The following is a 12,636-nucleotide window of genomic DNA, read 5'->3' as shown; positions in this document are numbered from 1 at the left end:
GTGTAGTAGGACTACATAACACTTCATCTCCATAACAGAGGGAGGTGTTCTGAAGTCCATAGTAGGGAGCAATGCTAACTGATAACAGTCCAGAGGCAAAGTATGCAGGAGTTATGAGATTACAAGACTTCTTGCTGGATAGACAGCTTTTTTTTTTAGCATATGGTAGATATGCAGTAGCATTAGAACAGTAGGGATGATAATGTGTATGTGCACCTGGTTAAGGCTTTAGGCTACTGCCTCTATGGGCAATGATGAAGAGGCATTGCTCATCAGAAGATCAAGTCCTGGATATGTGGTTAGAAGTGCTCAGTAAATGGTTATCTTGCTTGGTTTGTTTAGATGTTTGAGCTGAAATGTCAGATACAGCCAACACATTTTTGGTAAATTGGCCTACTTCTCTTCAGGGCTTGAGCTACACTAAGTAATGGAACCGAGAAGAATTGCATTTTATTGCTTGAAATAGGACTGCGCAAGCTGACTGCAATGGGGGCAGCGGATTGGATCCAGTGATAACCTCGTTGGCTGTGTCTGATATTTCTGTTCAAATAGATTATCAAAATGAACTTTTCAAGAAGACCATAGGGTTGATTTACTAAAACTGGAAAATGGAAAATCTGGTGCAGCTCTTCATAGAAACCAAATGGCTTCCGGGATATTTTTGTCAAAGCTTAATTAAACAAGCTCACGTTAGAAGCTGATTGGCTACCGTGCATGCCCCCCCCCCCAATCCATGCGTCCAGTCCCCTTCACTACATGCAGGGTGTTGGATGTATGGATTCCAATTAGGGTTTTTTTTTTTTTTTTTTTTTTTTTTTGAAGCACGTGATTAGAGCCAGAGCCTCTAATAGGCTTCAAAAAAGGGTGGGCAGAGCACTGCACCCTGAGCCCACCCAGTTTTGTGACAATAGCAAATATAAATTTGCTATTGTCACTCTGATTCTCCTTCCGACCAATCAGGAAGCGGGTTCTGAGACCCATTTTTCAATTGGCTAAAAGGAGAAGCCATCCTATTGGCGAAGGAGGAGGGAGGAGACGGTCACCACGATGCAGAGGAAATGCAGGAGAAGTCCGACCGACGGAGGGGGGGGAAGCCGCTGCCGCCTCCACATCTCATTCCAGGGGCAGCACAGTGTGAGAGAGCCAGCGCCCAGGAGGGTGGTATGGGTATGGTGCGCGCTGGCGACGGGGGGATGGGTCAGTGGTCAGGTCCGTCTGCAGCACCCCCCTTACTGACGGAGCGCCACTGCAACCATGCACCGCTGCACCAGATTTTGCACTCTCCAGTTTTAGGAAATCACCCCCATGTTTTACCAGCCACTCTTAACCGCATGTTCAGAATTATTGAAGAATATGCAATTGGAGTTGATTTACCAAAACTGGAGTGCAAAATCTGGCTCAGCTCTGCATAGAAACAAATCAGCTTCCAGGTTTTATTAAGCCTAAATAAACAAGCTGATGTATGAAGCTGTTTGGCTACCTTGAACAGCTACACCAGATTGTGGACTCTCCAGTTTTAGTAAATCAACCCCAATGTATATGTTCATATTTGCACTGTTCAGAAGTCACTCTATGCAATATTTTCAGTGTTTCTATAATGCTCCGTTCACACTAGTGCTATTTCTCCTGCGTTCGCCATCTCGCTGCAGTGCGCGTTGATGAAGATCACATTATTCTTTATAGTGCCTGCTCATGTTGATGCAGCATGGTGCTGTGCAATAAGGTCCGGGTGCGAACGCCTTTTTTGCCCCATAGACTTCAGTGGGAGTGCATTCAATTTTTGGCAGGGGTTTGTACTCAACAACGAATCTCCTCCTCCTACAAAAACACATGAAGACTGAAAAACATCTGAAATACGCTACGAAAACGCACTGAAAAACGCATGATTATGCAGCAGTGCTTGGTTATTTTTTTTTTTTCTGTACTACCAGCACCTGGTATCCTTTTATGAATCGTACTAATAACCTGACTTACATTGAGGATATGCTATGAAGTTCTTGCCTGTTGCGTGTCATAATCTGTGCTAGGCGTGTTTGATAAGACAGACTGCAAGGATCAGGGTGTCCATCCAAGAAAGAGACGTCCTGTGTGTATGGGTGTGTATGGATTTACAGAGACAGATCCTGTGCAGCTCATCCTGGCTATGTGTGTCTTAGCCCGTGCAGTGTGTGATTCTATCCTCCTACACACGTGCATTCCCATGTCTCCCAGTAACATGACAGCAGCCCAGCTGTTCATCCGCATGGTCTCGGCTTGCTAATCACCAGGGAAGCCAGAATCTAATTGTACAGGATATAAGCTGGTATTCCATGAGTCAAGCTGCACAGAGAAAGCCTAGCGCTTTAACCTTTACAAAGTCCTACATAGAAAAGCAGTTTAAGGGTCGGTCCACGTAGAAATGATATCTCCGTTTAATGAAATTCTAAAAGAAAATGTAGAAACATAGGTTTGTGTCTAATGGGTTGTTAGGATGTTGTGCAGAAAATAACAAATTAGACACTTTTTTCTTTATCTTCAATTTAGTGAAATAGCGAGCAGGATCTTCTGACCGGTTGTTCCCAATCCCTCGAGTACCTCCAACAGGTCATGTTTCAGCATTTCCTTAACCTTGCATAAGTGCATAAAAAAAATGTCAACAGCTTGGCATTTATGAGCAGTTTTACCAAATGCTACATTTAGACGTGTGGGTAATTTGCTGCGCCTCTGAAAAGTGATTCGGATGGCTTTTCAGAGGCATTTGACAGGGGGTGAGGAGGCTTTATGACGTCTCATCACTGCCTGTTTATAACCCTGTAAATGCCACACCAATGCACCATAATCGGGGCATCCCCATTCACTAGTTCTTGTTTGGTCATGGTACTACCCGCTGAAGGCAATAGGGGAGATAATTTTTGCCACAGGCACAAAGCATTGTGGCCGCAACATGAAACACCCCCATCTACTGCCTTTGCAGCTTAATGCGGAGCTCCACCGAAAAGGTGTTGGGTGCATTTGATTGCAGCTGCCCCCTCCACTGCCACATTTTGCACTTTTTAGGGGGGATCAGGTACCTGGGCGATCTCAGAGTATTTCCAGCCCCTGCTCCCCCCCCCCCCCCCGCTGCTTTCTAGGACACATACAGGTCCCAGAAGACAGCAGGACCATTCAGAAAGTGCAGCATAAATCGCCCATGCTCAGTAGGAAACCAGATGTGAAGCCTGAAGGCTTCACTGCCGGTTTCCCTTAGTGAAGATGCTAGAAAAAGAGAACCCTGCTATGTGGGACTTTAAACGGCAGTAAGGCGTAAGTAAATAAATCATGTCATGTAACAGTATCTAAAATTTACCTAAAAACTTTATTCACATCATAAACTGTATTAGTATAGAGCTTAGTGAAGATGCTGGTGCTTGCACCCAAAGCCGATTGATGAATCGGCTTGGATTGCCGACATCGCTGGATCCCTGGACAGTGAATGTCCTTTTATATTTAAAGTATTTGTAGCTGCTCTTGCACTACATAGTTGAAGGTTCATCTAAAGGAAATTGAATAAGAAAATTGTATAATGTGTGGCCAGCTTAAGGTTGGAAAATACTGCTCTGGAGAATGTCTGGTAACAGACCTACATTTTGTATCGCAGCACGCTATAATTACAAAATCAGTGTGATTTGATGCCTCATCACATGTTGTACTGTTTTGATGGAACAATCATGACTTCTTCTAATTAACAGAAAAAGGGTAGATGTTTAGGAATAAACAAATATGGAAAAATGGGAAAAGGAATGGGCTAGGAAATCTACTTCTAGGAAGATCTACCATCGTATGTGGAAGACGTACATTGCGTGGTGTGAGTCTCTCTTGAGGTTCATCCTCGCTCCTTCTCAGTGGCTCAGATCTTGACCTTCCTTCAACGGGGGGTTAAACAGAAATTGGCCTTAAGTACCATCAAGGGCCAGGTGCCGGCTTTGGCGGTCTTCTTCCAACCACCCTTGGCCACACATTCTTTGGTGCATACCTTTCTTCAGGGTGTCCGACATTTGGTTGCTCCAGTGTGGTCTCTGTTGCCACCTTGGGACCTCAATTTGCTCCTCCAGAAGCCTCCCTTTGAGAATCTTCGGGAGATTGCCTTGCTTACGCTGTCTCAGAAGGTAGATTTTTTGTTGGCAATTACCTCTGCACGCTGGTTGTCGGAACTGGCGGCGTTATGCTGTCGTTCACCTTGCCTGGTGGTTCTTTGCCCCTGTCCGTCGTTTCTCCCAAAGGTTATCTCTGATTTTCATTTGAACAAAGAAATTGTGTTGCCTTCCCTGTTTCCTAGGCCTAAACATCCGAAGGAAATTGCCTTGCATGCCTTGGATGTGGTCCAAGCAATTAGAGTGTACCTGGCAGCTACGGAGTCTTTAAGGAAGTCAGACTCACTATTTGTGCTCACAGATGGACCTCGGAAAGGGTTGTCTGCTTCCTCTGCGACCATTTGCAGATGGATCAGACAGTTGTTTAGACCTATTCTAAAAGGGGTCAGGTTCCTCCTTTCCCTGTCAAGGTCCACTCTACTCGGACGCTTAGTGCCTTCCATCATCAGGCGTCAGTGACGCAGGCTTGCAAGGCGGCCACCTGGTTGTCGATGCAAACTTTCACAAAGTTTTATAAAGTGGATGTGTTGACATCTGCGGATGCTTCCTTTTGGCTGCAAGGTTTTGCAGGCTGCTGTTTAGAGGACCTGCTCCTCTTTGAGGGTGTATTGTTTTTTTGTTTTTTCAGGTAGGCTCCAGCTGTTTTGGTTGGGCTCCTGTTGGCTGGTTGGCTACTGTTTTTTTAGAATTTTTTTTTTTTGCTGTTCCCACCCCTCATGTTTAACACTGCTTTGGGATGTCCCAATGGATATGAAGATCAGAATCTGTGTCCGTCAATGAACGAAAGAGAAAATAGGATTTCTGACTTACCATAAAATCCATTTCTCTGATGTTCATTGACGGACAAAGCATCCACAGTGTGGAGTTGTGATTCTTCTGACACTGCTTGTAACAAAACTGAGTACCTATAGCAGAGAGAGGGAGTATACCCCCTGGGACTGGCGATAGGCATAGCCAGATTCTTTTTCTGCCTAGTGTCCTACTCCTGTAGGGAACAGTATAACCCAATGGGTATGAAGATCAGTAGCTGGGTCCGTCGGTGAACATCAGAGAAATTTTTACGGTAAGTCAAAAATCCTATTTTTCTTAGGCCTCTTGCACACTAAGCTTACCATACAAGCCGTTTACCGATTAAGGGAGATCTGGATTTTTTTGCCTGAGCAAGAATTGGGGAAAAAAGATGGCTCTTCTGAGTGCCGGTCAAGCATACCTAGAATCGCCTCTATGGTGGGGAGGTGGCAGTTGCTGAGGGAGCATTTGGTGCAGATTTTGAAGAATTATTAAAATGATGGATATAGGCTGAAAAGGTCCTGTGTAATCCTGTCTATAGCTTTATTCTTCTGGGACAACCATTACTTCTGGATATATGATGTGAATGCTTGTTTGGTTTTTAACTGAAATTATCACTATGGACTTGGGTCATCTCAGCGCTGCTGCCTAGTGGATCTTGGGCTGTAATTTTTGCCTTGCAGGAGTCCATGGGTAATTTCCACCATTGACATGTTCACTGTGACGTTTTCATATTTTCCATGCATTGTTTAGGTTTCTTCAATGTCCTCTGGAAAACCAGCATTGCAATCCAAATGGCATTCTTACAGTCTAACTGGGATCCAAATCAAACAGGCTGTTAGAAACACTGGGCTACATTCACAAAGTGGTATCTTGCCGCATCTGGGTATGTGGTAAAATAGCGCATGGCATTTAAAAAAATTTTTTTTTTGTTTTTTGAAATTCACTAAACACTAATAAAATGCGCCATTATATGAAGTCATGTATTTTTAAGTCTGTATTTAAGTCAGTATTTTAATAGGGAAAGCCTCCTGCACTTTAGCTGGTGTCCGAACAGTGTAAATAGCTGGTTGTTAAGGAGTAGGCTGCTGCTATCATCCTTAACAACCAGTAAACATGATTGTTAAGGAGCGGGTGGCCGCCACATTCTTAACAACCAATGACTCATCAGCTGTCAAAATGGGGGCAATGCTCCCCTGCCTCAAAACATCCCCCCCATGTTGAAGGCAATTGGCCTGGTATGGCTTAAGAGAGAGGAAGGGGATCACTCCCCCCCCCCCTTTCTTGACCTGCCAGGCTCCATGCTCGGATAGGGGTCTGGTATGAATTTTGGGGAGGATCCAGCACCGCTTTTTTTTTTTTCATTTATGATAATTTTGGGGCCTGGTAAGTTATTTTGTAATTTTTAAATGCCCACAATCCTTTTCTTTAGATTCCTTGCTGACAGCTCATCGGTTGTTAAGGACGCAGCGGCCGTTCGCTCCTTAACAACTATATTTGTTTACTGGTTAAGGATGTCGGGGCTGCCGGTTCCTGAGCTATCGCATGCCGGGACCACTACTTATTTACCATGCATTTACTTATTAATTTCCTTTTGTGAATTGACTTTAGCTCCTGTTTTTTATGCGGTATTTACCAAGCATTTTTGCTTTATGTGGTAAATACAACATAAAGCAATAGTGAATTTTCATTTTAAGGATCGCATGCAGTAGTTAGGAAACGCATGCGATCTGCTTTTGTGAATGAAGCCCATTATACTTTAACGTCCTCTAGGACATGGCCTGATATGAATGCTTGTATGTATTCTTATACAGCACAATCTGTGGGTGCTAAATAAATACAGAGAATAAAATATGTGTTTGATACTTGTATTAAAACAGGTAATGTATGCCTGCCTAAATACTATTCCCTTTGTGAATTTGATGACCAACATACTTATTTTGACCCGAATCTTTATATAAAGCTTCCCCCCATTGAAGAGTTGTATAAAAACCTACTATCCTTGCTAATATCAGCAGTCATGGAGTTAAGAGGCTTTGCTGTGGAAGTATACAAGTACTGCACATTCAGAGGCAGTACTAAAGCTCATCAGCTCCTCCGTTTTGTTCGCGTGGGAGTATCTGCTGCAAGCAGAAGAGGATGGAAATAAAAATAGACATGTCTTCCATTTTCAGGGCTTCATCTGAATTTTGTACAGTTGAGTTGCCAGCATAGTTGCTGCAGAACTCAAGCATATAACATTTACAGCTTATCTAGACTGCATTGCACAGATGTATGCCTGCTACCCATAGGATTTGTTCTACCTACTAGATACTCTCTCTTTACAGTTCACTTGTGATGTTTTTGCTAATATGCATGAGCACAGTTTTTTAACCCCTGCTTGGTAGAAGCTGGAGAAAGCCGCAGTTTCTGCAAGATTATTTAAAAAAAGTAAAGGCTGACCATACACTTCTTTTTTTTTTTTTTTTTTCCAGGATCACTTGCAATGATGTGGCAATGTGGAAAACCCTGGTAATTCTAGATTGTAAGCTCTAATGAGCAGGGCCTTCTAATTCCTCCTGTATTGAATTGTATTGTAACTTTATTTTCTTCCCTCATATTGTAAAGCAGTGTTTCTCAACTCCGGTCCTCAGGGCACACTAACAGGCCAGATTTTAAGTATAACCTTGGGGAAATGCAGATTAGAATACTGCAATCACTGAGCAGCAAATGTTATCACCTGTGATGTATTTCAGTTTTCTTGCAAACCTGGCCTGTTAGTGTGCCCTGTGTATCGGAGTTGGGAAAAACTGCTGTTAAGCGATGCGCAAACTGTTGGGGCTATTTAAATCCTCTCTACAAATAATAATTCTAAATAATATGTAGAAATGTGGGAGCTGAAAATGCTTGCTATGGCTTACAAAGATTATCAGACATTTTATAAAGTATGTGTTCAACAAAGAATGTTGGACAAAATGTATTAAGATATGAGATCTAGCAGCCTCTCAATACCCCCTCCTCATTTTGTTTTTTTTTTTCCTTCCCTACATGGTACTTGTAGGTGGGGTGCAGCGGCAATAACACACACACTCCCCAGTGCGATGAAATAACCTGTATTGAAATAATGCAGACCGTTCACGAACACCTGGTGGGAAGGCAGCCCAGCCGGGAACACTTAGGGTCCTTTCACACGGCCGCTCCGTGTGAAAGGTCCGCTGCGGGACTTTTTTTTTTTTTTTTTCCACGGAGCGGATGACATTTCTGTCATCCGCTCCGTGTGCCCGCATATCATCCTATCCGTTTGCGGATGATATGCGGACATAATGTAAGTATATGGCACTGCGGATGTCAGCGGATGACACCGCTGACATCCGATTTTCCTTCCTTTCCGTTTTTTACACGGAAGGAAAAATAGGGTTCTGTTCCGTTCCAAAAAACAGAACAGAACTGAAAGGAGGAAAATCGGATGTCAGCGGATGGTATTCAGTGCCATTCACTTACATTATGTCCGCAAATCATCCGCAAACGGATGGGATGATTTGCGGACACACGGAGCGGCCGTGTGAAAGGACCCTTACAGAACCGGCAGCGTGTAGGAAGCAGGTTTCAGCTGAACGGACAGTGTCTGTAGAGGGGGGCAGAATGTGGCCTGGCCGTCTTGAGCCCAAGCAGGCAGGGCTCCAGAGAGCTTGTGAACCCTGCATTTTCTCTCCTCGTCGGGAACCTTTCCCTACCGCTAGTACTGTCCCTTACAAACTGGGTACCTTTCTCTATGCTACCCACTTGCATAAAGCATGCCAAATGCAGGTGCCAGGGTCTTGTATAGACTCAGCCACACCTAAGATGGCTGCCAGAGTCACATGGGCGGCCAGCATCCAATCGGATCGCTGCCCCACTGGCTCAGGAAGCAATAGAGAAACCAGGTTCCTCATGACTTCTCCATTTGCATTGCTGCTGTGGTTGGGTACTACTTACACCAGTGTACATACCTATAAGCCTATGCGGGAAGATTGTCCTTGGGCAGAAGAAAAAAGGCCCCACAGCCTGCTCTCCAAGGGCGTCCAGGGCTGCCTTGGGCACCATCGGCTGGATCACAGTCCAGCTATCTTCACAACCACCATCATTTGTGTAATAGTCTTAGTATGTGTCCATGTTGCAATTTTGGGATTGTTGGAGGCCACCATTTTTTAAACTCCAAGAATTTCGAATTATGAGTAAAATCACTTGTTATATTATCACAGATCCATAACATATAGCATAGGGTCACCACTCTTAGAACAGGGCTATAATTAATAGCATAGCTCCAGAATGCATAGTGCAGGGCCATAACTCTTAGCACCGGGCCATAACACATAGTAACAAATGATCTTTTATCTTTAAAACTCTATTTAAGGTGAAATCCTGATGGGCGCTATCATTTGTTGCAGTTTTCTGATCATTGCTGTACCTTGATTTGTTGTGTTTTAACCAAACCCAATTGTATCTCGCATACAAAAACAGGAGAAAGGAACATAAAGGTGTTTGTCTATAGCAACCAGAATGCAGCTTTAATTGTTTTTCTAGTGAAGGTTACAAAAAATGGAAAGATGTGATTACATGTCAGGGACAACACCTTCACATTTTTTTACTTCATTCACTTTTTTAAATTTTTATTTTTAACAAACAGGATTGCTTTATTAAAGGAGAATATAGCACATATACAAGGAAAGGGAGAACGGTTGACATGATATAATATAGAAGCATAGAGTACAGATATACAAAATCCAAAAAACATCCAGCATGAGCATACATATATATGCAAAGATTACTAAAACAGCCAGAGGACTAATCATTCTACTGGGAGGTCCATGGGTGCCAGACTTTGTGGAATTTCCAAGGACATCTATGATTGATATGTTAATTTGTAAAGGGGCAGCGCCAGTCACATTTTACACATAAGATCTCTTTTTAGTGGTTCGTTTAAGGCCCCTTTTCCCACTCCCCCCTTCAAATACACTAGGATATGTTTAATGCATTTTTTTATTTGGTTTCATGTATCAAATGTTTTTAGCAATTTAGAGAATGAACCAAACTGGTTTGTTTACCTGTGAATTGTTGGCTTCCTGGCTTAATAACCTTTTTTTTATTTTTATTTTGCACACTAGGCCAGATGACTCCTTCATCCAGAGAAAGCCCAAGTCCTGTGGACCCAGAGGCCGTGGAAGTAATGATGAACTTTGACCCAGATCCTGCTGACCTTGCCTTGTCCAGTGTACCAGGACATGAAACCTTCGACCCTAGGAAACATCGATTTTCTGAAGAGGAACTAAAACCTCAGCCTATTATGAAAAAAGCTAGAAAAATTCAGGTTCCAGAAGAGCAGAAGGTACAAACTAAGAAAACACCAAACATTTTGTTGTGGATGTCTTAGCATAACCTTGAAAGCCCATTAAATGAGTAGCACCGTTATTTTATGTGGGCCAGAGCTTCCATGGTTAAGCAATGGCTCTTACCCTTTTCCTTTCCTTTAAGTCACCAAATGTGATGGGTAGTGAATTGAAGCAAGGGTCTATTCTTAACTATTGAAGCTGGGATTGATATTTGTCTATGTGATCTCTTGTAGTAATGTTTTCAACTGTCATGCATAGAGTGGTTTGATTTAGGTTTCCCATATACAAGCAATACCACCTACAGAATGTACCAAACTTGAGTTTTGCCTGTTTGTTTTATTTTTTTAAAGCAAAGCCAGTAGTACCCCTTATTGAAAAAGCACACAATAATCCTCATTAAAATATGTAAAATACAACATACATATTTCTATGCCTTGAATACTAAAATCCAGGCACAGGAGGCATGTGTATTCTTGTTTGAAGCTTGGGGGTCCTTTTGTGTATTTTCTTCCATATCTGTGCAGTAATCCAATAAAACAACTTCCAAGTCCAGTAAGTGTTGGAGGAATCCCTCTGGTGTTAGGAACCGTCCCCATCGGGAGAACGCGGCTATTATGGCCATTAGCAGTAATCACTGATAGCAAAAATCGAATTCTAAAATCTGACAGGCTGGACGTTCAGCCTGCCTATACATGGTTCGAACCATCTATGGCTGGCTTTAGCCTCTATGCAGGAAATTCCTTTAATGAAGACCGGTCATAGCTGGGTCCCACCTCTATACAGGCTATGGTGATGTTACTGCTGTTTTCACAAGGTAATATCATCTGGGTATGCAAACGTACCTGGTACACTCAAAATGGATCTATATCTTTTGTAGCTATTTAGGAACCTATTCAAATTCATGCATTTTCCCTATTTCAACATTAAGTATGATTTGTCAACCAGATTATTGCAGAGTTTAATTGTACTGTGTATCTTTTTCATAATCTCCAGGATGAAAAATACTGGAATCGGCGGTACAAAAACAATGAAGCTGCCAAACGTTCTCGAGATGCTCGTAGGCTGAAGGAAAACCAGATCACGGTGCGAGCAGCCTTTCTGGAGAAAGAGAATGCAGTGTTGCGTCAGGAGGTTGCCAAAATCCGTCAAGAACTCTCTCGCTACCGGAACATCTTGTCAAAATATGAGTCCCAGCACGGAGCCTTGTAAAGAACAGAGAAATTGTGTAGCTTACCCACGTGGTTGCACGAGCTAACACAACTTCACAAGAATCTTCCCCACCAACCTTTTTTTGTGGTTTCCCCCAAAAAACGGCCCTTATTCACTGCTAAGTCTCACAAAATGTAGAGATCATGAGGGACCTCTGGAAAGCAGGCCATTGTACATCTCCTTTCTTGCTTGCTTTCTTCCTCCATAACTCAGCATTCCACAAGGGATTCCTTTTCTGATTGACAAGGGTGCTACTTTGACTAATATAAAACATGAGGCATCATCAGTGACTGCAACAAACAGAAGAGAGGAAAAGGAAGCCAAAGCTATTTCTATCATATGAACACGGGCACTATCCAATACACCAGCTAACACATAGAAGCTAATTACCTGGTATATGATATTCCTCTTTGCACACTCTTCAGTAGCATTGCATTTCTTTTGATTACTTTTCTGTCCATCAGAAAGTGGGTTGATGGATACAATATGGTGTATAAAGGTGTAAAAAAAAAAGTGTATATATTCCAAAGGCATAAGCTGATATGTAAAAATGACTGCAATTAAACAAGCAGGTAAGGGGTTGAACAAACATTTTGAACGCATTGTGTTAGGACTGCAGATTTTTGTTACTATAGTATTTAATTTAAGATAAGGATGGGCAGCGTCTTAGTAGCCTGGTCAGAGTTTGATGGAATCTGAAAAACAGCCATGGCATGTAAAACCTCATAAATCCATATTTGTAAAATATATACCGTATATAACTATACAGTATTTTATGTTTATGGATTGACAATTCTTCAGAATGAATTCTGGATATTGTGAGGTTTTTCTGTCAGCCAAAAAAGGCCAGAATGAGTCTGAGCAATGCATATTAGCTCATGTACCAGCCTAAACAACCCTCTCTGGATCACGCAAGAATTACCAATAATCTAGGCCTGACTGTTATTTTTCACTGCATGTCCTGTTCTACATCTCTAGACAAAGACTTCTATTGTGCCAGCACTTTTATCAACTGCTATTTCACCACACTCCCCTTTTCTAAGCAGTGTTCGAAAGTTATGATATTCTTCTAATACCTTTCCTGCGGAAGGGTGGTGACTGTCCGAGACACTGCTACTAGCAGGGCTGGGCAAAGCCCAGGTGCTAGGTAGCCAATGTGCCTGAAAAAATCTCTGCCAGTG

The 12,636-nt window shown here is 42.7% G+C and overlaps 1 protein-coding gene across 1 annotated transcript in view; it reads left to right on the top strand.

The window, feature by feature from the left end:
• The window catches only part of DBP (D-box binding PAR bZIP transcription factor), a 70,240-nt gene extending 58,090 nt beyond the window's left edge, over positions 1-12,150 (top strand). Inside the window, exons 3-4 of the mRNA XM_082274162.1 lie at positions 10,022-10,242; positions 11,240-12,150. Of these exons, the coding sequence (XP_082130288.1) occupies positions 10,022-10,242; positions 11,240-11,455 (437 nt within the window). The 3' untranslated portion in view covers positions 11,456-12,150. The remainder of the gene's footprint in view (positions 1-10,021; positions 10,243-11,239) is intronic.
• Positions 12,151-12,636: the final 486 nt, after the last annotated feature.

Source organism: Pelophylax lessonae, assembly GCF_965119305.1.
Source record: "Pelophylax lessonae genome assembly, chromosome: 12".
NCBI lineage: Eukaryota > Metazoa > Chordata > Amphibia > Anura > Ranidae > Pelophylax > Pelophylax lessonae.
This window is presented reverse-complemented; position numbering and strand designations above follow the sequence as displayed.